At 39.0% G+C, this 23,672-nt stretch overlaps 1 protein-coding gene and 1 long non-coding RNA gene across 5 annotated transcripts in view; one reads left to right on the forward strand and one right to left on the reverse strand.

The window, feature by feature from the left end:
* ITGB1 (integrin subunit beta 1) overlaps positions 1-14,568 on the forward strand; it is a 43,323-nt gene extending 28,755 nt beyond the window's left edge. For 3 of the 4 annotated variants that reach the window (XM_085572970.1, XM_085572971.1, XM_085572972.1), the window contains exons 12-17: positions 892-1,130; positions 2,603-2,825; positions 3,594-3,826; positions 5,915-6,081; positions 6,819-6,899; positions 13,355-13,487. In XM_085572970.1, coding sequence (XP_085429096.1) covers positions 892-1,130; positions 2,603-2,825; positions 3,594-3,826; positions 5,915-6,081; positions 6,819-6,893 — 937 coding nt within the window. In that variant the 3' untranslated portion in view covers positions 6,894-6,899; positions 13,355-13,487. Of the gene's footprint in view, positions 1-891; positions 1,131-2,602; positions 2,826-3,593; positions 3,827-5,914; positions 6,082-6,818; positions 6,900-13,354 lie in introns of all 4 variants that reach the window. The other variant, XM_021542964.4, reaches the window with a different exon arrangement.
* Positions 14,569-19,412: 4,844 nt separating this feature from the next.
* On the reverse strand, positions 19,413-21,876 carry LOC146768120 (uncharacterized). The gene is made up of 3 exons (XR_014953211.1): positions 21,740-21,876; positions 19,631-19,673; positions 19,413-19,549 (listed from the first exon to the last, which is right to left on the reverse strand). It is a non-coding gene; the product is annotated as an uncharacterized LOC146768120 (long non-coding RNA).
* Between the last annotated feature and the right edge of the window lie 1,796 nt (positions 21,877-23,672).

Genomic DNA, 23,672 nt, shown 5'->3' on the forward strand with positions numbered 1-23,672 from the left:
TTAAGATATTCTGAAATACTGCCATATATCTGCAAATAATCCCTGTGCTTAAATGTTGATCATTAGATCAGCATTATTGTATGAGTCAGAATTCAAATTTGGCCTTGAGTCAGTACTTTATACTATAAGGTATATATATACTATACTTTATACTGATCTATAAGGATATATAGATCAGTTTTTGGTGTTCCTTTTTAAATCAAGAGAACAGATATTCCCATCTGTGTGTAGAAAAACATCTTATATTGGTGTCACTGTCACTGGTGTCCACTTGGTTTCACGTGGGTGAGAACAGGCCTGTGGGTAAGCACAGCCTTTTATTTTTGTAAATGCAGCAGTTTCCTAATGATCTGTTGTCTCTGGTGGACACCATGTAACAGTCTGTCAATCACTGATAGGAACAAAGACCAACCTCCATTTGCTCATCTGTATCTTACCCTTGAGAATGAGAAGTGCTGATCCCTGAAGATCTCAGTTTGTCAGCTCTGAAGATCATCTACTCTCCTTAATTGCTATTCACAGGAAACTTTTTCATTGAAATATGACAGCAGTTACAGGGAACAGTTGCTGTCACTTGATAAATAATTATTGTTCTGTCACATGACAGAGGGTTTAATAATGTTTATGTGAGAATTTAGTTAGAGGGGGTGACACATAGTCTCGCACCTGGTATAACAGGTAAGATAATCAACATAAAAGCAATTTAGTCCAGTTTGCTCCAGTGCCTTCAAGAACTACTACGTAGGGGTCAGCTGGAAACCTCATTTGAAGTTTAAGTTGGAGCATCTCCCTGTTGAGAGAGTAGTTACTTTTACTCCTGTTCTTTGTGCTATTCTTGTGGCCTTTTTTTTGTGTGACTTTCAATTAAGGTTACATGTTTTTACCTTGCAGATGTAATGAAGGACGTATTGGAAGACTATGTGAATGTAGCACAGATGAAGTAAATAGTGAGGATATGGATGCTTACTGCAGGAGAGAGAACAGCACAGAAATCTGCAGTAACAACGGAGAATGCATTTGTGGACAATGTGTGTGCAAGAAAAGGGAGAACACAAATGAGGTGTATTCTGGCAAATACTGTGAATGTGACAACTTCAACTGTGATCGATCAAATGGTTTAATCTGTGGAGGTGAGAAATGCTTTAGCTTTCTGCTGGCAAAGCTGATCAGCAGTTCACAAGTCTGTCTTCTCTACCCAGCAGAGTGGGGATATTTAGCTAAAAGATCAAAGCCACTTGATAGTAGAGATGAGGGACACTCACAGATTAGTGATTACAAACACTTGTCTATTATTAAAACAACCCTTTGAACTTTTAGTCTGTTAATGCACATTTCACCTTCCTTGAATCACAGCTCCAAGAAGGGTGTAAAGTGAACTTGACTTCTGCTGTTTATTGCAGAATTACCCTCAGGTATTACAATAAAGAAGGCTGAGGCAACTGTCCTGAGATTGTAATGTTATAGTGGCTCAGTGTAACCACTGTGTCAATAGAAAGAGAGAATGCTCTCAGCTTACTTCTAATTGTGAGTGCTTGACAGGATACCAGGGAGATGCTTAACATGTTCTGAAAGGTAAATGAAGACAAAAATATGCAAGATCCAGAAAAACACCTTAAGCACTTGAAGCAAGATTTTGACGATAGTTAATTCCTGAAATCAAAAGCAATTTAAAAAACCATTCAGCTGCCGGTGTCTAAATTATTTTGCTGCTTTGCATGTGAGAGTATCCAGTAGGAGTATAACTACTACCTCAGTGTTGTCTGTGATGCAAAAATAAAACTGAGAAGCCACTAAGCTCTAACTGAATTATGAAAATACCTCAGTTGTCTGATTTGGTCAGAGTCCACTATTGCTCCACAAAGATGGGTGCAATGGTGGTGATATTCCAGAATACAGTCTGAAAGGAAAGTGTTGACTGAAACATTTCATTCATTGGAGAAAGAGGGTTGTACCCCAAAGATCTTTCCTTGTCATCTAGATCAGTATAAAGGCATCTTGTTTCTTGTGCAGAGAGTGTAAGGAGCATGAAGTTGGGTTGGGTGGTTGAGGTCAGAAGTACAGTAGCCGAACATTGGTGTCCTGTGGAGCCATGGAGCCAAAGCTGTTTCATTTTGCTGTGTTTTGAATACTCAGTGCACTTCTCATCTTTTTAAGTCTTGCTTTGTGCGTTTGTATAGTGATAGATATGATGACAGGAGTGGTCTATTTATCTATAGCTGTCTGTATCTGTATTTTCATATAGTGGTCAGTGCATACAAGATGGTGAACTGAAGCAGTCCTGTCATGCTCTCCACCCAGGGGATATGATCATCAGGTTACACTATTCTTGATCTGATATTCTTGAGTCTTGTTGTTTTGTTCATGAAACAAGGAAAGGAAATCCAAATGTATAGGAGAATGGGAAAAGGGGACAAATACCTGCAAGTAGTCTTCCAAGAATCTAAAATTTATTTTGTACCTCTTAATTCATGAGAGTCTTCATTATGTCTTCACTATGGTTTCTTTCTCTTATCTACCCTGATGTGGTAAACATTTATTTCTCACTGTCACAGATTTTTTCATATTAGGCTTGATTTCATTGCAATACCTCTTTACTGCACAGGAAATGGGATCTGCAAGTGCAGAGTGTGCGAGTGTTTCCCCAACTTCACTGGGAGCGCCTGCGATTGTTCCTTGGATACTACACCATGTATGGCATCTAATGGGCAGATTTGCAATGGAAGAGGAACCTGTGAATGTGGCACCTGCAACTGTACAGATCCCAAATTCCAAGGCCCCACGTGTGAAATGTGTCAGACTTGCCTTGGTGTCTGTGCAGAGCACAAGTATGTACCCAGAAAACCAAGTCCCAGCTTCTATGCATTTTGAGTTTGTGATATCTGGGGATTTTTAAAACAAAGATTTTGATGGTTAAAACTTCAGCTAAGATTTTTGGTTAAAAGAAATACTACCAAAATTACTAAATTGACAGTCAAAAACTAAATCTAGACTTGTGTGGGCCAGTGGAATTTTCATCCTTCCCTTTGGAAATCCAGGTTGTTAGAAACCTACCATTTTCTGCATGAAAACTTTGAAATATGTTTAGGATTAGTAGCTAAGCAGATTCCTGTGCAATTCACTTTGTGATAAGAAAAAAATGTGATCTTTTTAGTATAAAAGTCCTGTTCAATCTGCTTTTTTCAATGAATTATTCAGTGACACCCCACTGTAAAGCCGGTCACTGAGTTTATTCTTTTTAACCTGTGTGTGTTCCACTGTAAGTACCCTGTTCTTATAGTACTTTCTCTGAAAGTACTCATTTCCCACGTAGAGGTGTTGAAAAAGTTTGGTGTTTTTTCTGTCCTTGAAACCTGTGGGTCATTCAGGGAAAGAGGAATTTATGAAAAGGGCTTTTGTTAATCTCAAGGTATTTAAATGTTCTGACTGGTACAAAGCCATGTCTTGCTTTATTTTTTCCTAACCTGTATGGCAAAAGGGTTGGTTTTCTTGGGCTTTTTCCCCGATGTTTTCTCTATAACATTTCTCGAGATTAAATGCTAGAAATCTTCCATGACCACACTGAAAAGCACTGCTTCTGTTTTGTTCTTGCCCAGGGACTGTGTTCAGTGCAGAGCTTTCGATAAGGGGGAGAAGAAGGAGACGTGTTCCCAGGAGTGTATGCACTTCAACATGACGCGCGTGGAGAGCCGGGACAAGCTGCCGCAGCCCGGCCAGCCCGACCCCCTGTCCCACTGCAAAGAGAAGGACGTCGATGACTGCTGGTTCTACTTCACTTACTCTGTCAACTCCAATGGTGAAGCCAATGTCCACGTGGTGGAGACCCCAGGTAGGAACATGATGTTGCCTGTTCCTTCTTTGTTGTTAATTTGTGCAGTTGTTGGGTGCTACAAAGTACCTCTGGTTGATTTGGGTGAGTTAAATGCATTTAGGTGCCTGTTACCCAAGTACAGTTGTGCATGTCTGAGTGGCTTTAGAAAAACACAGGTCTCCCTAGATCTAGATTTTTCAAACCCTTGGGCAGATAGAAACAGATTCTATTTCTTAAAAACAAAAGGTAAATCAGATATATATATTTGTTGAAACATTTCCTGTTTGCACTTGATGTACTCTCTACTTTTTCCTGTAGCAAGTCCTATTTAGATAAATTTTGATAATTTTTTTACTACACTTCTGCTACAGGTTATAAACAATGGTGTCTGTGGGGTTTTGTTCCTTTTTTTATTTTTGTTTTCTTAAAAATTATCAGTCTATATAAAATTTTGTACTATGCTGCAAACTGCTTGAATTTTTTTATGCTGAAAGCCTTTGCTTGTACTTGACTGTGGTACCTTCAATAATAGATCCCAAAATAATTTTGTTAGTTAATCCTTAATACATCAATCTTCTGATAGAAAAAAAAAGTGAGAACAATTCTATAGCTCCATCAGTAATTTACCATTTATTTACCAAGAGTATTGTTAGTTTGAATCACTGGCTATTGCATCTAACAGTGCAGAAATTATGGTTCTGTATATTAGCAGTTTGTGGTCTCCTGATTTTAAAAGCCTGATAGAAAATGCACACCTTAGAGACAGAATTGATCATTTTGATGATCATGACTTTTCACAGTCCAGTGGCTAGTGGCTCTTAGAAATAAATACTGCTTCAATTCAGAATGCTTTAAATGCTCTACAAAAGTAGTCCACAGTATAGAGGAGGAGCTTGATTTCTTTCTCCTATGACAAGCCACACATGCCCCTATGCATCTGGGGGCTGACCTTTTCATGAACAAACTTCTGCTGCTTTAGCTCAGAGGTAAATCAAGCCCATGGTGCATGAGGAGGCACCTTAATTTGTGCCATACAAGTGCTGAAGGAACAAGCTCTGGCCAGCAGAGCCGTGTTCTGTGGAGCAGACACTTGTTCCTTACTGGCTCCCAAGGAATTCTTGTCTTGTCCCTTCCCACTATCCTCACTCTTGCAGAGGCAGCTATGAAGATAGGGAGTCTGCAGTGTGGGGGAAGCTGTGTTCTATCCACAGTTATTCTATTGCACAGGACTTGCATTAATTTGCTTCTGACTCCTTCAGTCTGGGCACTGAGCTCTGCAAAAGCCTTTCTTCAGTTTGTGATTTTTGGGAATTTTATGTTAGTAGTGGAGTTGGATTTTAATTTGGAGGATTATTATTTCTGTGTCAGCCACTTTAAATCACCTTGCATCTCATAACAATCTGCAGCTTCCTGGTGAGGAGAAGAGGAGGGGCACACACTGATCCCTGTGGTGACCAGTGACAGGACCCAAGGGAATGGCCTGAAGTTGTGTCAGGGAAGGTTCAGGCTGGATATTAGAAAAGGTTCTTCACTCAGAGGGTGGCTGGGAACAGGAACAGGCTCTCCAGGGCAGTGGGCACAGCACTGAGCCTGACAGAGTTCAAGAAGTGTTTGGACAATGCTCTCAGAGCATTGTGACTCTTGGGGCTTCCCTGTGCAGGGGCAGGAGTTGGACTCAGGGATCCTTGTGGGTCCCTTCCAACTCAGGATATTCTGTTTCTGTGTGTGGGGCCTGTTCTGGTCAGCATTTGTGCTCCAGCTGCCACAGCTTTGACTTGGAGCTCTTGCATGTTTAAATACAGTTGCCATTTATTTTACTCTTAGTACTGTAAATAATTAGCTAAAGGGGTTAGCAGTGTATAGAGTTTATCTTCAGAACAGGTTGTTCTGTTGCTAAGATCAAACACAAATTAGAAGGATGAAAATAAGCTGGAATGTTCTGGGATGTACATATTGCAAAAATTCTGTTATTTGAAAGAAAATTAGTATTGGCATATCTGATACTCAAAATACTGGCTTCAGCACAAAATCAAACATTAACAGCTTCTGGATATGCATTACCTTTACCATTTTGTAAAATAATGTTTCCCTTGCTTTGTTCCCCAGAGTGCCCCAGCGGTCCTGACATCATTCCCATTGTAGCCGGTGTGGTTGCTGGAATTGTTCTTATTGGACTTGCATTATTATTGATTTGGAAACTACTAATGATCATTCATGACAGAAGAGAATTTGCTAAATTTGAAAAGGAGAAGATGAATGCCAAGTGGGATACGGTGAGTCAAGAAGCTTTTCTATGTATAAAAGCTGCAGTAGCAGAGGAAAAATAGAAGCTTTTTGTTCACGTGCTTTAAAGTGTTTCATATTATAACCAGTCCTCTTGGAGAAGTATTTCTTGAGGCAGAAAAGAGTAGTTAGTCACTCAGGTTTAAGTAACATTTCAGAGAGGAAATTTGGTGACAGAACAGTTCAGCTTTGCAATTATACCATGCTTTACAACATATGATTAAAATGCTTATTACAAAGATAAGTCACTTGTGTACAAAGCAAAGAAAATTTTGCACTCATTTAAGAAATCTTGTAAATACATACACAGGGTTAGTTGGGAGACTTCCATAAAGTTACAAAATCATGGCTGGTGCTGGTTTGTTGAAATTTTCCCAGCTTTTTGTCAACAGAGAAATGTGCAAGAAAAACAAGCCTGTGATCTGTAGGCTTCTATAGACTACAGAATCACTGCCTCTGGGCAATGTCAGCAGTCTGCTAATCAAGAGCCCCTTCACTACAGTTCTGTAGAAGTCAACGCCCCCATGTGCTTGATGAGAAAATATCTTTTTTAAAAATTGTCCTAGGAAACCTTTTGTTTTATTTAAGAAAATTGATTGATTTCATTCTGGGGGAAAATATTACTAACACTTCATATATATAGCATTTTTTTTTTTCAGTGATAGTTGAAAATGTTGCTTTTTTTTCCTGTTGAATTATTCGACATTGACCATTTCTTTTACTTCAGCAAGAAAATCCAATATACAAGAGCCCTATTAACAATTTCAAGAATCCAAACTATGGACGTAAAGCTGGTCTCTAAGTCTCAGTTTGTATCTCCTTTCATTTTCTTTCCTTTTTTTCCCCTTTGCATGTTACTTCAAACTCACTGTGTGTCACAGTCAGTTAATCACAGTTTGAGTCTTGCTCAATGTATCTACTGCTGCTTTGATTGTGGGGTTTTCAAGAATGCAGCTTGAAAATTTTTAACTGGTTTTGAAAGCGAGACTGCTTACTTACTAATACTGCCAGTACTGGCTTTAAACTATTCTACAAGTGATTTTTAATTTTTTTTTCTAGATGTGTGGGTACATAATAGAACAGGTGCTAGGATTGAAGAATATTTTTGGATTGTAGAGAGATACACAGGGGATGCTTTGTCTTCACTTTCTTCAAATCAGCAGTCAGTTTGCTTAAAATCAATATTTTTGCTAAGATAGATTAGGTACTCCTAAAATATCCCAGCCTATAAATATCACTGTTTTTATTAGAATAGCTCTGTGAACATGCAGAGTAGTATTACTTTTTTTTGTAAACTGTTTTGGCTTATCAACCTAGTATAGACCTAGTCTGTAATTAAGGTATGAAATGCATATACTCTACTCATTTTATAATTAAATATGCACCCTATTTTTTTCATCCTTATTTCTATTGAAACTGGCAATATCACAGTCCTTAAAACCTAGCCAGCTTTAGGTTGTCCATAGATATGGAACATTAACAGGACAGAAAGAAATACCCTTGTCCCCTCTAGATGTATTTTTCACTCAGTTTCGTACACCCTCCTAAACTCAACCTGAGCACCTTATTGGCTTTGAGATGCTGAGTTCAGTTCTCTCCACACCCAGCACAACAGAAATGACAGCAGTATCCAGGACAGGAAGTCAGTGAAGCCCAAGTGATGAGTTGATACCTCTGCAGACTCTCAGGTTGCCCTTCCATGAGTGCTCAAGGTGTTCTCCTTCCTTGGGATCCCCAGCTGCTGGGGAAGGGAGGGAAAGGAAGAAAGGAAAGGAAGGCTGAGATGGAGAATAGATGTCAGAAGAGCACTAACAGAAAGTAGTGCAGAGATGAGACTAGAGGGAGAGGAATTAAGAAGTTGCGAAGGTAGCACATCCATTAAACATCCATGGAGTTTTTTTCAGAAGCTAGTGGAAGTATCTGTATCTAAAATTGTGCTGTCTGCTGTCTCCCTTTTTAAGTGTTGCATTCAAAAGATTTTGTAAAGGAAAAATAAGGGGAGAAAGCAGAAAGTGAGAGTATTTAAGCTCTTACTTGCTCTTACTGTGACAACAGTTCCAAATACTCTTTGTAACATTCCAAGCCAAACTTTACTTTCCTCTTCACAATCATTTCACTTTGCAGTGTGTCCAAAACAGATTGTAAACAACATTCCTTTTGCCTGCTACATCAACCACATTCACCTCCTTTTCATTTTTCCTCCCAGAGCCAATTATTCTGGGGAGGAAATTGAGTTTTTGATCCTTTCTAACACTTCACATACTCCATTTGGTTAGGTCCCTGTTACCTGTTCTTCTGCCATTCACTTAATTGTGTACTTTCTGTTGCATGCTGGACAAGCACCTAACAAACCATACAGTGTGTAACTTCCATTCTGTGTTCTTATTCTCTACCCTGTGACTCTTCAGGATGTAATGTTTGGTGCTGCCATTTCCCCTCAAAATTTATTTCCTGCAAAAAGCTTTCCTCTGGTGTAAATGGAGGGATTGACTTCTGCCTTTTTGGTTTGCTCAGATGTGAAGGTTAAAAGTGTAAAAGGGTGTGGTTTGTTTTTTTTTAAGCATGACTTTATTATTTTTGGTATTCATAGAAATATTAGAAGTCTGGGGAGAGAGGGAGGTGGGTCTATTCTTATGGACCATCAAAAATGAGGAGGTCAGAATTGTCAAAGTAGGTGAGCCATGAGATGTAAAACAAGGTCCTGCTTTTCCCTGTAGATAAGATTTTCTGGTGGTTTTGCATTATTGCCATAGCCTCTCATTTAGATGAAGAGTTGCCTTGTAATGCCAAGGCAGGAAAGTCATCTGAAATTCCATTATATGAAAATCACACTGTGGATTCCCTCCAGGTGTGTGCATCCACAAATTAACTTTGTGCAGTTTGTGTGACCCTTCCCCTCTCCCACAGTCTTCATCCACACACGGGCTGGGGCTCTGTGGTGAGGGAACTGCAGCACCATGGAGTTTGTCATGGACCAGATACTCTGGTATTTCCCTGGTGCTGGTCCATGGTGGTGCGGATGATGCCACAGCATCACAGTGGTCAGTGCTCAAGGCAACTGAGTCAAACAGAGTTCTGTTTGCCCAGGGTCAACTCCAATCAGCTATAAAAGCTTTGGTGCAATCACGCTTGTAACAAGTCTAAGGATAAATTTCTTCTGGACTGAAAAGCTCATCACAAATTTAAAATGGAAATCTGCTATCTGTAGTGAATGCCATTACCATTCCTGTGTGGGGATAGCTTGTGCATTGTTAAGCTTCTTCAAACAGAGTCCAGATTCAGTCATCTTGAATTTCTCAAGTGATAAACACATTTATATTAGATACTAAGTCTGTAGTAATTTGGTTAGCCTTATTAGTAGCTACTGGTTAAAATGAAAAAAAAAAAAAAACCACAATTAATTCTAAGCACTCAAAATCACAAGAACTTGTTCTTCTCCTGACTTGGATTTTGTGCTGTAATTTCCTTTGCTGCTGGACGTTGGACGTGCTCTGGGTGTGGGAGATGCCTTTCATGTAAATCCTTTTCCTATAAATTCTGCAGTCAGTGGGCGCTGGTTTTGTGGCCCAAGGATGGAGGGACAGGGTTGGGGTTGGCCCAGGGATGGAAGGACAGGGTTGGGGTTGGCCCAGGGATGGAAGGACAGAGTTGGGGTTGGCCCAAGGATGGAAGGACAGAGTTGGGGTTGGCCCAGGGATAGAAGGACAGGGTTGGGGTTGGCCCAGGGATGGAAGGACAGAGTTGGGGTTGGCCCAAGGATGGAGGGACAGGGTTGGGGTTGGCCCAAGGATGGAGGGACAGGGTTGGAGGTGGCCCAGGGATGGAAGGACGGGGCTGGCAGTGCCCTCTGGCAGCTGCCCGGGCTGGAGCCTGCCCCGCGCTCCGGAGAAACAGCGCTGGGACAGCAGTGGGGCTGCGATGGTCACAGCCAGCTCTTGGACAGCATGGGCATGAGCTTTCACTCAGTTTCTTACAGTGACTTCGGTCTTAAACCCACTGTGGAGGTAATTTCAGTGACTATTGAAACACTGAGCCCCTGGAGCAAAAGGAATAAGAAGGTTAATTGAACATGGAACTATTCTGTGTAATCGTTTCATCTTTATGCGACACTGGACTGAACTGTTGTCCTCTGAACAGCCAGTCTAGTTGAAAGTGAATATTATTGCAAGAACATAGCTCTTTATTCTCAGTTTAAGGTACTTTTTTAAAGTACCTCCATCTTTATTTTGCTTAATATTTCACTGAGTCTTGTTTGTAGTTACTGTTTGTTAATTTTAATTTTGGTTTAAGGTTGTATGGAGTTTTCAGTTGTAGAGGCATGTGACAAATGTGTTTTCCCTAACTTCATGCTTAAACCAGTGTATTCTCTTCAGTGCAATAAGAAAAGGGATCATTTAAAATCATACTATTTGTCTAAGACAGAAAGTTTGGAATCCCGTGTTTTAGTGGCAAATTAAAAAACTGAAATGTTTCTAATGTCTGAAAATGTATACCCTCTGCCAGCTGTGAGAGGCCCTGAGTGAGGGGAGCGTTGTGTTGGATTAGTGGATATTTATTTTAATGCAGAGCTGTCTGCAGGAGACCAAGCCAGGCCCAAGGCAGGGTGGCTGAAATGGGGCTGGAACAGGCAGGGCTTTACCAGAAGAGAGCAGGGAAGGAACCTGCAGACCCATCAGGTGCTGTGTTGCAATTAGAGGCAGTAGAGCCTCAGGAGCCATTTAGCTGATCAAATGTCAGGTTGGGTTTAGCTGAAGAGTTGTGAATATTGACTATATCTCCATTATTTGTAATGGGAACTGAGACACTGGCCTGACGTGGGCAGACAGCTAGTCAAGTGCTTTATCCAGTGACCTAAATCCCACTGCCTGCTTCTGAGAAGTGCAAGTGCAAGGGAAGGCAGGACAGAGTTTCAATATACTTACAGGGCTTATGCTAAATCAAGAGCATAAAAACTTCAATTCTGACTTCTCTTCAAAAAGCAGTATAGTAGAAAACTTGCAATCTTGTTATTCAAATTGTATTTTAAGCCTGATTTCAGATTCAAATTAGTTGTATGAGTAGAGCGTAGCAAATTTTGAAGTTTTAGTCCTTACCTTTAGATCCACTCCTAGGCTACCTGGTAGAAGTTGTCTCTCGTTTACAACTGGAAGATGTCAGTGTGTAGCCCCTGTATGTGCTGGGGGAGTCTGTTCTGTAAAATGTTGGAGGCTATCAGCATAAATATTACATATTGCCTTGCCATGGAGGAGCTGTACAATGACTTATTCTCTGTATATGATGCAGGCTTTTACACTTACAGACCTCCTCTGCATAATAAACTTTATATTTTTAAGAATTCTCCATTAAAACTTGTTGAGGAAATAAGCAATGTACAATGCCAAGAACTTTGAGGCATAAAGGGATATTTGGTATTAGATTAAATCCCTCATCCCTGGATGTTTTACCTGTTTTGTTTGCATGTTACTATTGCAAACCTCTTGCTAAAAATATGGGGGAAGGTCATAATTTTGCAGTGATTAATTAGTCTGTCTGAGATCTAGCCACATCACATGATTTTCCATTATTTAAAATTTTAAAAAAACCAACCACATGTTACTCCTCATCCTTTCCCATACCAGTAGGTGATACACTTTTAATCGAGACAGCATTTGCCTGGGACCTGGTAAGAAGGCGAAGAAGGGACTTTTGCTGTTACACTGTATTTGTAAGTACAGCCAGCACTGAACTCCCGGCTCCTCCTTCACCCCTGTCCAGGTGACATGGACTCAGATCTTGAGAAGACTGAACAGAGAGCTTTAACTTCCATTGTCTGGCAATCCAGGTTCTGGCTGGACTGGTCTCTTGGATCTAGGCAAGATTGGATGTGCCTCCTTGCTCTTTACATGTTAGAGAAGCTGGCTGCCAGGGAAAAACCCTTTTTCTGTGAAAGGAGCCATGAGAGCAGCTGCAGGGTCTCCCTCAGTAGCAGCCACTGTTACACACCAGTTACTCATCCTGTGCTGGGCCTGGCAGACAGAAGGCAGCAAACTTCCCAGGAACCACAATGAAAAAATTCCACACCAAGTGAGGTTCTTGCTTGTCTTTGTCACATTCTGTGGTGATCCTAGCTGTTTTTCCAGGTTTGTGACCCTGAAAAATAGACACCTGATATTTGTGCATCCTTTACTTGAGTGTAGGAAAAATTGGTTTAACCTGAAATACTGTAAATAGAGTTGAATTAATATGGTTGTATAGCCCATCTCAGATTGGGTGGGGGGAGCTCTGAAGGGACAGAGATTCCCTCACTGCTGCTGAAGGCCAGATACAGCCCTGGCCAGAGGAGCACTCGAGCTGACATCTGCACTGAGCTGAATTTTCTCAGGACTCAGTTGTGTATGCACAAAAGAGCTTTATGCTGGTAGAAAACATTCATTTAGGATGGGGTTCAGTCTGTGCTAAGAGCTCAGAGCTGCAGCTCCAGGCTGTTCTAGCAGTGGTCCTTTCTGCTGTGAGGATTTATCTGTTAATTTTGAGTTCAAGCTGTTCATCTGAGTGTGCAAGGATGTCATAAATGGAGTAAGATTTACTGAGATAGAAGGAAACCTGGGGGAAAAAAGGCAGCTTAAAATAAGCTTAATTTAGGGGTTTTTAAATCTTCAGCAAGAGAGATGTAAGCAATTGTTCTGTAGGCTTGTCTCATATCAGTAGAAATTATTTTTTTATTACAGCATCTGCACCAGTAGAGAAGTTTCTTTGTTTTATCTGTAAATTTTGCCCTTATGGGGGTTGGGGAGACCTGCAGGAATCAAATGAGAACGACAAGTACTGAATGTTCACTGTATATATTGACTGTGTATTAGCAAAATACTACAAGTCTTTCCACGTTGTTTCTAGAATTCAATTACAATGTAAAACAAGCTATTTAAATATTTATTATAGCAGAATGTGGTCTGTGGTCAGTCCTGGTGTCAAATAATGTTGTTTATAATTCTGTTATTCTCTATAAGATGCCCTGGGCTGCAGAGCCCTGGGTGATGGTTCAGCTGCCTCCAAGGAATTCTGTGCTGCAAATGGAACAGGATCCTGCTAACCCTTTGCTTTATTTATTAGCTCTGCATGCCTTTGTTCAAGTTGCTAGAAGGAAAACTAGTTTGACTTAAGCTGTTTGTGTGTACAAACAAAGCATTAATGGGTAATTTCTTATGCTAGTTTTTATGCTTCTTGCCAACACCTGTCTTTTTCCATATCTTTAAATGTTAATACAATTTTTTTTTCTTTTTCCAGGGTGAAAATCCTATTTACAAGAGTGCAGTGACAACTGTGGTCAATCCAAAATATGAGGGAAAATGAACACTGCTTGTATAACTTCACAACACTGTACGCAGTATAGCAACTTTTGTAGTCACAATAAGATAGATTTAGGGCAAACTGCAGTGATTTTACTAATTCATTACATATAGTAATTTTCCTATGTGAAAATGTACCATATGTAAATTTTTTTTTTTTTTTTTTTTTTTTGCAAATAAGAGTAATTGGTGCCAGAGGTTGGACAAAAAAAAACTTGAGACTGTGTAGCCTAGTCAGCCCAGGTCACATGGTGCCTTTTTGACCTTTCCCATTCTCATGCTGTGAATCCAGGTCTTGTGCAGGGCGTGATGCTGCATGGCATGACTGGGAGGGAAGGGGTTAAAGCAATCAACATGAGGGCTCTGCCTAGCCATTTAGTATTAAAGTTTTTAGCTTTACAGGGAAATCAGGGCTTGAGTTTGCAGATGTAATTAAACTCATGTAGCATGGAGCAGGTGGTTAATTGGTCTTTGACTTGCTACATGTATGATTAAGTATTTGGTAAGTTGAGTCAGCTGGAGGGGAGCAGTGTAAAAGACTGAAAAGCATGTGCATACTTATCTTTGATTTTCAAGTTGCATATTGCCAGGGTGTGGTTAAAATGAAAAGTTTTGAGAAGAATGTTAAGAAGGAAAAAATAGCTTTAAAACATGTGCCATTACTGAAGAAGTTGCTGACTGGTAACTTAGTTTTTCTTTGTAAATTCAAGCCCTGGGTGGCAGTATCATGAAGTACCTTACCAAGACATCCTCAGATCACCTAAGGGCCTTACGTGATGCTGTGTCTTTATTCTGTCATGTTTCTTTGCTTTCAAGCCTGGTGATTTGTCACCTTCTAATCTTTTTAACGTATTTGGTTGCGATTCTTTTTGTAATATTTTTGTATCAACACAAGCTTTTTTTTTCTTTTTTTTTTTTTTTGAGCAGTCTTAGCTGTAAATTTGCCTTTACCCCGTAGCTAAGATTGCATAGTTTGTCATGTGACAAGTCACTCATCATTCTTGACATGTGCCATGTATATTTGCCTCTGACCATTCAAACTGCATCATAGTCATATTCTTGTTTTAAGTGCCTTTTTATTTTAACAGATGTTCACTTTTTACAGTGCTATTACTGAAGTTATTTATTAAATAAAAGTACCTTAAAATACTTGATCTTGTCTCTTTATCTTGTAGAAGTTGATACTATTCAAAAAACCTGAGAATTGTGTCTCTGCAAGGTAATAATTGTAATAATACCAAACATGCCCTGAACGGAGTTAATGTCACACAGGAAGCTGACCTTTAGGAACACTGTCCCCTGTACAGTATTACCAAATTAGGCCAATATTTAATTACATATGCATTAACCTGGTTGTGTCCACTCATTATGTTACATGTTCTGCAGTTTCCTTAACAAGTCTGGTTTCAAAATGCTTTTGTGGATTGGTAGGCTTTTCCACACAGATGCTGAAGACTTTGAATTTAAGTGGCCCATTAAGAGAGCTTTTCTAAACCCTTGTCTGAACTGGGTTTCCAGTAGACACTTCCAGGCAGATGGAAGCTGCTTAATATCTCCAAGTGAACAGTTGCTAAATGAGAGAGACCAGCTGCCATCCTCCAGGATCAGATTCAATATAAGTGTCACAGATTGTAGGATTTGCTTTAACCAGGACTGGATGATGCAGCTAAGAGAAAAGATGTAGTTCAAATAGGATAAATCTAGATGCTGGGAACTAAAAGCAATTGTGAATCCTCCTTGATTTGTAAATAGTGTCGTCAGGTGCTTACCTGAATTCTGCCAGAGAGAGCAGTGAACTCTTGCAGTCAATAGCAGTGCATCATCCCAGAAGACTGATGCCACACAAGCCACATGTAAGATCCCAGCATTTCTCTGTTTTAAAATAATTACAGTTAATATACCCATAGTCTCACCATCCTTAATCCATCCATCTCCTCAACTCCTCTCTAGCAACTAAAGAGCTCAGCTAGGATTGTTTTATGGCAGTTGTAATAATCAGAGTTTCTTATCCTGGATAGAAGCTAACAACAAAACTACAAGTCAGCTAAATAAAATAATTTTCTGTAATCCTGTGGTTTATTAATTAACTAATTTTGCAATCGTGTGTTCAGCTTCCTATCTTAAAACTACCTCTAAGTCTGCTTGGACAGTAGTCCTAGCACAGTCTTGTGCACCTACACATGAGGAATCTGAACTGATAGAGGGATCATCTGGGGATGCTGATGGATTTTTCCTTTTCTACAAAAGCTACAATGTTTTTTTCTGTAACAAGTAAAAATTCATTCTCAGAGGAACATAGAATGTGAGTAGGATAAAAAGGAGAAGCTTTTAGTTAAGTAAAATACTGATGAAGTATAGATGGTGGATATATTCTAGTTACACACATCTACTATTTAGAGGGTGTTTTTCAAGCACTTCTGATTTTTTTCTTTTTGAAAAATCAGTTGCTGCCAAAGCATTTATCTAGCAGAAAGAAAATATTTGCTAGCAGCTATGAATACAACTATCAGAACACAGATTGCTTCAACATAACTCCAGTGAGTGTTCATTAATGATAATAAATACATTAACCCCATCTCAATAAAATGGATAACTTGCAGATAAAAACCACTGTAGGACATAATTTCAAAGTACTTGAGAATGTTTTTAATGAGGGTGCTGACATAGCATAGTATCAGAATAATAATAATAAAATCAGAATAATATCAGAAACTCTAAAAATATGACAGTTGTTAGTCAAACCATCTACTATAGTAATGCCTAGTTGCAAAATGGGAAAATAAAATTAATTCAAGGAGGTAACTATAAGTATGTTTGAATGGAGCCACCAAATTTTTCTTGGACACCAGAGAACCTGTTCAAGGAAGATTTTAGAAAGATTACACAAAGAGAAGTCTGAATTAAAAAGGCAGTAAAAGCAGCTGATCAAAGATAGCCTTGAAAAAGCTGAAAATATAAAAGAAACTAAAACATTAGAAGTATGCTAAAGAGGATTTAATTCCTCATGAAAGGCACAAGGAATAATAAATGCACAGTAAGAAGTCTGACACTGAGATTAAGAAGGACAGTTGGAATAAAGAAATGACAGAATATGTAAACTCATTCTTTGCTTCTATATTTCTTATGGCTATTTCATGAGATAGCAAACCTAACATTCCCCAGCAGAGGGCAAATACCAGAGAAATTATTGAAAATGCAGTGTCAACAAAATATTCTAGAGAGGAATCAACAGAAGGAATAGCAGCAAACTACCAAAAGCCAATGCTAATAATTTGAGAGGGCTTAAGGAGCTCAAGGATGAGTGCCAGGTGTCATTTCCATATGAATGAGAAATAACATACATAGTCTCAACTTTTAAAAGGCTTTCTGGAACTTAAAATAAAAAAGCTAACCCAGTGTTTCTACCACTGTCTGGTAGGAATTATAAATGGACACAGGGATAAGTGTGACATACGGTGGGAGAATCAGTGTGGGCAGAGGGATGTCATATCTCACAAATGTGAACTTTGAGCAACGTGCAAAGAGATCATTTCATACAGCTGGACTTCCAAAGCCTTCTAACAATGCATCAAGGACCATTGCAGAAACTTCCAGGGGATGTGAAGAAAGTCTTCAAAAGAACAAGCAGCTATTAAGCACAGCACAGGAACTCAGTTACCAGATCTGTAATCTGAGAGTCCTGGCAGTAAGAGACACTTCACTTCAGTCTGATATATCAGGAACAAATATTCAGGCTGTTACGAGCACCTCATTAAGGAGACACCCCCAGCCCACGTTCACATTCAATTTTTTCACATGATGTATGAATTCTACTACCAGAACAGAAAGAGCAGCCATTTTGAGGTAGTTTACAGACTCTGGAGTTACCAAAGCACCTCTGACTTGGAAGCATCCAAATGCATTTTATATTTCTGTAAGAACTGGTGTTTCAGTGAAATTATCCAAGTGTCAGTTCATTTAATCCCCAAACTGAAATACGGTCATTCTCTCCTTCTGTTTGAAATATTGTCTACAGTGAGCAAACAGAAAATATTTTAAATAAAATTTTATGTCTATTTCCTTTCACTGGCACCTTCATCCATAAATGATCCAGAGCCCTGAGCCCTCCCTGGGTGTGGGCAAGTCTGATACAGTTCAGTGGCTGGAGAACACCACAGAGTAAGAGTTTTGTTGGACTCCATTCCCTGTTGAAACTGGATCACTGTGCAGTCAGAAACCTGGAAAATTTTTGGACAGTTAAAACCAGGAAAGCATATCACTCTAGAAATAGGTCATTATTTAACACATTCAGCTTTTGCTGGACTGCTCTCTTTGACTTGGGCGCCTCAGCTTTCTCTGGAACATTCTGCCCTAAGTGCCAAACAGGTAAGGTCTGACCTTTGCACTGAGTTCAGGGTCCTACATAACACTTAACTCCTTTTGAGATAGAAAATTAAAATGAAAATAACCTATTTTAATTGTACATTGGTAAGGAATATACCACAAAGCTGACAAATATTCAGCTGGAATTACTTGGCAGAACAGTTAATTCCATATTTATCTAATTTTGTAGTAAAAATATCTTTCTGTAAAACTCTACTAACTTGCAGATCTCCGCTCTGCCAGCATCAAAACTGCTATTAATAAATAGAGTACCTTCAGTACTGCTCAAAAAAATTTAAGTTGGTTTGCATTTTATCTTCCATAAAACAAGAATGAGTGACATTAGCTATGTTTCTTCCCTTAGTTTTCTATTGATATTGCCCTGGCAAATATTCTATCCAAAATCAAACTGACACCATCCCCTATATTCTTTTAAAACGCTTTTAAAACACTTGCACAACAGTAGCTCCATTAGAGCTTCCTGGAAACTCTGCACAGTTTCAAGAAAGGCAATAAATTATCTGTCCAGTAGCTCCTTGACCAGCCTATTGGTTCAGTACCTTTCCAAGACAATCTTCAGCTCACAAATAAGCACTCTGCTCATGCATATGCAGACTGGGACAGTACCTGTGCCCTTGTACTACAACATTTTGTAGTGTAACAAGTTTAATATTTCTTTCCTGTTGTCTGAAACATCCTATCAATCTCATTAGAGTTTAATAAAATCAGAAAATCAGACAAAAAGTAGAATAAAAGTTGTTTCTGAAACAAGCTTTTCCTGCTCTTGGAAAACCTTTCAAAGATTTATTATTTATTTCAGTAGATCCCAAATAGATATTATCAGAATTTATAGTCTATCAACAGTTTTATACCAAAATGGTTTCTTACAACTACAATATTTTATAATCAAATTTTCATATTAAGTTCATATACTAAAATGTCACTAGCCACATTGGAATTGCAGAGAGTAATTAAGAGTTATATTTAGATATAAAGCATGTCCTGGCCAACACCTAAATCATAGCACAGTTTTCCAGGTACTTGCAGAAGGAAGGCAGCTGCAGCTGAGCAGAGAAGATGAATACAGCTCATAAGGGTTCTGCATCTTCAGTAGAACAAAACAGCAACGACTGCAGTGAACAGAACACAAAGGGAAATTCTACATAAATTAGCTCTGCCTCCTGTGCCTTACAACACTGGTCTTCAAAGATCAAAGTTGGCTGCAACATCACAAAATCGTATTTCAAAACTCATTGCGAACTTTCAGGTAAATTTGATTAATCTTAAAAATACTTCAGTACATATTTGGATTATTAACTTTATTTTTTTCTGTTCTATGAATTAAGTTCTGAATTAGAAAGGAGATTGAGGCATCTATAAAAAAAGGAATTTGGAATCCCTTGACTTGTTTTCCCATCTTAACAGGGCAAAGACTTAAGGCTAATTACCTTTTATAGATAATTATCTGCATAGATCAGTTTAGAATATTCACATTTCATCTGACATATTCCAGATCACACACAAGTGTCAATAATATGTATTTCCAGTTAAAATAAAATGAAAAGAAAAATTAAATATCCATCCTAGGACTGTCTACCAAAGCCATAATTTTCACTGACTGTACATGCAGATGAATGCCCACAGAGGGTCTCACCCTCTGGCCCAGGTGCACTTGGCTCTTCTGCTGCAGAATTCCTCACTTGCTGCAGGTCTTTCAATTTTTCTTTCAGATTTGCAGCTAAAATTTTTTTCAGCTCATATCCTTTCTTCCCTATAGGAAAGGGGAGATATATTACTCAATTTAAAGTTTTACAAGTTTTTGTAATGTAAGATTTTAAGCTAAAGTGCTTACTGTTGAAAAGTTGTCTTTGCATTTTCATAGTAAATACAGTATACTGAAATTAGACACAGAAAATTTTCGTATTAGTATTAAAATATTTAAAGTGAAGGTTAAAAAAGTCTATAAACCGAAATGTATTATGACAAAGATATAATGCAAGTATATAACACTCTCTCTCTAGAAAATAAAAGCACCTAATTCCTACCTGCTGAAATTTATATCTTTGATAACATTTTCCATTTATAGTGACAATCTAGCATTGCAGACATAGATCAGAAGTTTATTTTTATGCGTCTTTGACTAATATGTTCCTATGTTATCAGTCTTTTGTTTTTTTTTTTTTTAATTTAAAAATGCTTAAGTAGCTCTCAGACAATCTAAAATATCATTCCCCCAAGTCAGAAGCTCAATGTCCATCTTCACCTATGTCAAAACAGATATTCCCTTCAACCTGCTTTTCTTCACATCTCAAGGGAAAGAATTCTAAACATTAAAAATTGCTAAAAATAATTTCCATGTTTATATAAAGCCAGTTTGCACTCATAATCCTCAGAGATATGAATGTCTCCATGATTCTACTCCGTGGACACACATGAATAAATGATACAGCATCAGACTGCAGCTGTGTGTTACCATTTGTGCTGCCTGCTTGGCTGCCTGCCAGACCCAGGCTTTCCTGCAGCTCTTTCAGATTTCATTCCAAAACTGCAAGAAGCCTTCACTGGTTTGATAGCTCCTTTAGCTAGAAAACTACGTTCATATTTTTCTTTCCAAATTGAATCCTAACAGATGGATCTTGAGCTTAAATTTTATTCTGTGTTGGAAATAACATCAATAACGTAAATTATTAGCCTATACTGTGAGTGATGTTTTAAAAGAAATTTCTAAGCTGTGAAAAGAAAACTCACATTTAAACAATACCAAAATTAAAAAGTGCACAGGGAATGGAAAACAATAGCATTTATTTTATCTGGTTAACTTGTCCCTCCTGAATGTGTTGTACTTTATATTTAAGCCCTTCAAAACCCAGATTATCTTCTTGTTTTTATCACAATGTAGCTGTGATTCTCATTCCATCCTCTAGATCATAACAAATTATTTTCCCACTTATTATGGTCAGACATAGGCCTGGGGATGAGTTCCTGACTAATTAAACCAATGACAAAATCCCCATGGCGTGTGCCCGAGTCCAGCACAAGCCATTGGGTGCAGTGAATTTCGGGAGGCTCTGCCCAGGGCTGAGCTGCCCGTGGTCAAGGCTGGCTCTGGAATGTGCAGCTGGGCACAAAGCTGAGCAAAGAGCCAGAGCCAGTTCCTTCTGCCCAGGCTGGGACCTGTGAGTCCCCAAATCCCTGCCTGGGCTCGGCTGTGGCTTTGGGTTTGCCTCCCCCCGAGCTGTGCCCTGCCAGGGCTGGGGCTGCCCTGTCGCTGCCCCTCTGCCTGGCTGAACTTGATCCTGACCTTGATTCTGTCTCATCATTTTGCACTTGCTTTGTGATCTGGACTGTTTGGTGACACCAAAAACCAGAATCTCACCAGCTCGGCTTGCCTTGCCCAGCTTCTGTGGGACTGTGCCCCTGTCAGTACCTCTGACCACCTCTGCTGTCATTGTCATCTCCCAGAGGGTTCCCCATGTGGAAAAGCCTCCTGCTGCTCCTTGGCATGCATCACCTCCCTGTCCTTCATCCCCGTACTTCCTTTCTTTTACCTTCTTTCAGTTTTTTATGCCATTGATCATTCTTGCCTTCCCGACATTCTACACCCACTAGACTTGAAGATTAGATTTTTGCTCCGGTTCTTTTCAAGATTGTTCTTGTAGCTGATCTTTTGATAAGTATTTTTGTTCTTTCCTCACTCTCATTATTCCCCAGGGCAGTATCTATAGCCTTTTGCTCATCTTACATTATGCTCTCTCTCCAAGCAATTTCATCAGCTGACACATCCTCAGTTATCATCTCCATGCTGATGACTAACAAATCAAGCTCAGCATCATTACTTGTTCTTCTAGCAATAGTCTCTATCTGTCCTTCTCCCAAATTATGTCATTTCAAGGTTTTATCAGCTTTAACCAAACTTGAGAAAAAGAGCTAGTATCTTTCTTCCATATCAATCTTGCCATACCTTTACTTTCTGCACATTCAGGTATGCGCTCTCAGGATACTTTCAAAGTTTTTTCCTCACATTGCTCTTAAAAAAAGAAAATCCACATGCCATTTTGGGATCTTCATCTACTCAATGTCCTTCCCTCTTTGTCCAAGAAGAAAGCACTTCCTTTAAGTCCTAATAAAATGTAATAAAAAACATTTTAAAAACCCTTTCAATTTGTTCATGCAACACCCTTGCCTCAAGACTTCTGAATTCTTCCACCAGGGCCCAGTTCACTTTGATATCAAACTTACACTTTTCAGTATTGCTTTTAAATGTCCACGTGACATAAATGTGCATGCTAAAAAAGTAAATTGAACACTCTGCAAGATAAACTCTATCCATTGCCAAGAAGAAGAAATATCTGAGCTAGTTTAAAATTAGAACCAGTGAAGTACCCCCAGCAAGAGTGGTGCTGAGCTTCTTGGCAGGATGTATTATTTCATGCACAACTCTATGCATTCATGGTTATTCTTCCTCTGTATAGCTCTACAGTTCCCTCATAACATATTTTCTCGTTAAGCTTGATGCCTATTTATATTTTGTACATTCTGCCAGTACTCCCAGTCTTGTGTAATATGTTTGACAGTCTGTCATCTATGTATCATATAAAGTGTTTCTACACTATTTAAGTTTCTCTTAAAATCATTCTACTTTTCATGGTATCTGCACTAACTTTCACTAGCATCTGTTTCTTCAGCCTGACACTGGCAATGGCCAGAGCAGTAACATTTCTTGAATAAATGCATGTAAGGTGGTAGAGTAAATTAAACAGGGACCTAAATAATAGAATACAGATCCCTGTATCTCTGCTGCATTTAGCACTGCTTCTGTCTATTTAGCTGTCTTCAGAGGCTCCCTTCTTTCAGATCTTCTGTACCTGATGACAGCTTAGCAAGTTTTACTGTGCCAAAGCTCCACTTTTTTCTTGCAAAGATAAAAGCTATTCGGAAAGATGTTCAATAGAGAAAACTTCTAAACAGCGTCTGTTTTCCTCTAGAAAGTGGCACACGGTGTTTTCTGAAGAGTGAAGAAGACTTTCTGTAACTCCTAAGTGGAATTGGCCTTTCTGGCATTTCTTGCTGCCTGTGCAGTCCCTGCATTTTCACTCGGTGGTGGAGGCAGTGTAAGAACCAGTCCAGACACAGGAATTTGGACCCACTTTGGAAAGCACTTGCATAGCACAGAGGTTGGCAATTTCATCATCCCTAGATGAGAATTTTACATTTCACTGTAGCATATCTTTACCTCATCCTTTATCATCCTTACCTCATCCTTTAGAAGCCATTTCAGCACATAGATGAGGAACTGGCACAAACTTAAGATTTTATGCAGCTAATCAGGCTTCAGTAATAGCAGGGGGGAAAAACCAACAAGAAGATAAACAGAACTTCACTGAGGGCAAGCTGTCAGCATCCTCATGACGTGTTTAACATTCTCTAATCAGGACCCTACATGAGCAGCTTTCCATTGAGCAGTTTCCAGGCCAGCTTCTTCTGCCTGTTGGATTTTACTCACTTCATTTACTGATGGCAGTCTTTTGCCATCTAGTATAAGTTGTAGTTCCTTGGGAATGGTGAAAAAAGCAAAGGTTATGTTAGAAAAACACATAAGCTTTAATTTAGGACATAGAGTAACACATTTTATTTTAAAACTAAGTTCTATATTTAATTCTATGATCTTTTTGGACTATAGGATCTTATATGTAAATACATAACACATTACAGCCTTGATTATAATTTATATTAAAGCTACTGAATACTTTCCTGCTATAATAATAATAATGAAGCATTAAAATAGCTGAAGCACCACTTAGTACAAAACAAGATCAAAAAAAGGATTAATATATATAATGTTTCTGTTGTTATGTATTTACCTAAATACCAAGACTTAAGTTTTGCTATTTTAC

This window comes from Lonchura striata, chromosome 2 (genome assembly GCF_050655825.1).
Source record: "Lonchura striata isolate lonStrDom1 chromosome 2, ASM5065582v1, whole genome shotgun sequence".
In the NCBI taxonomy this organism is placed as follows: Eukaryota; Metazoa; Chordata; class Aves; order Passeriformes; family Estrildidae; genus Lonchura; species Lonchura striata.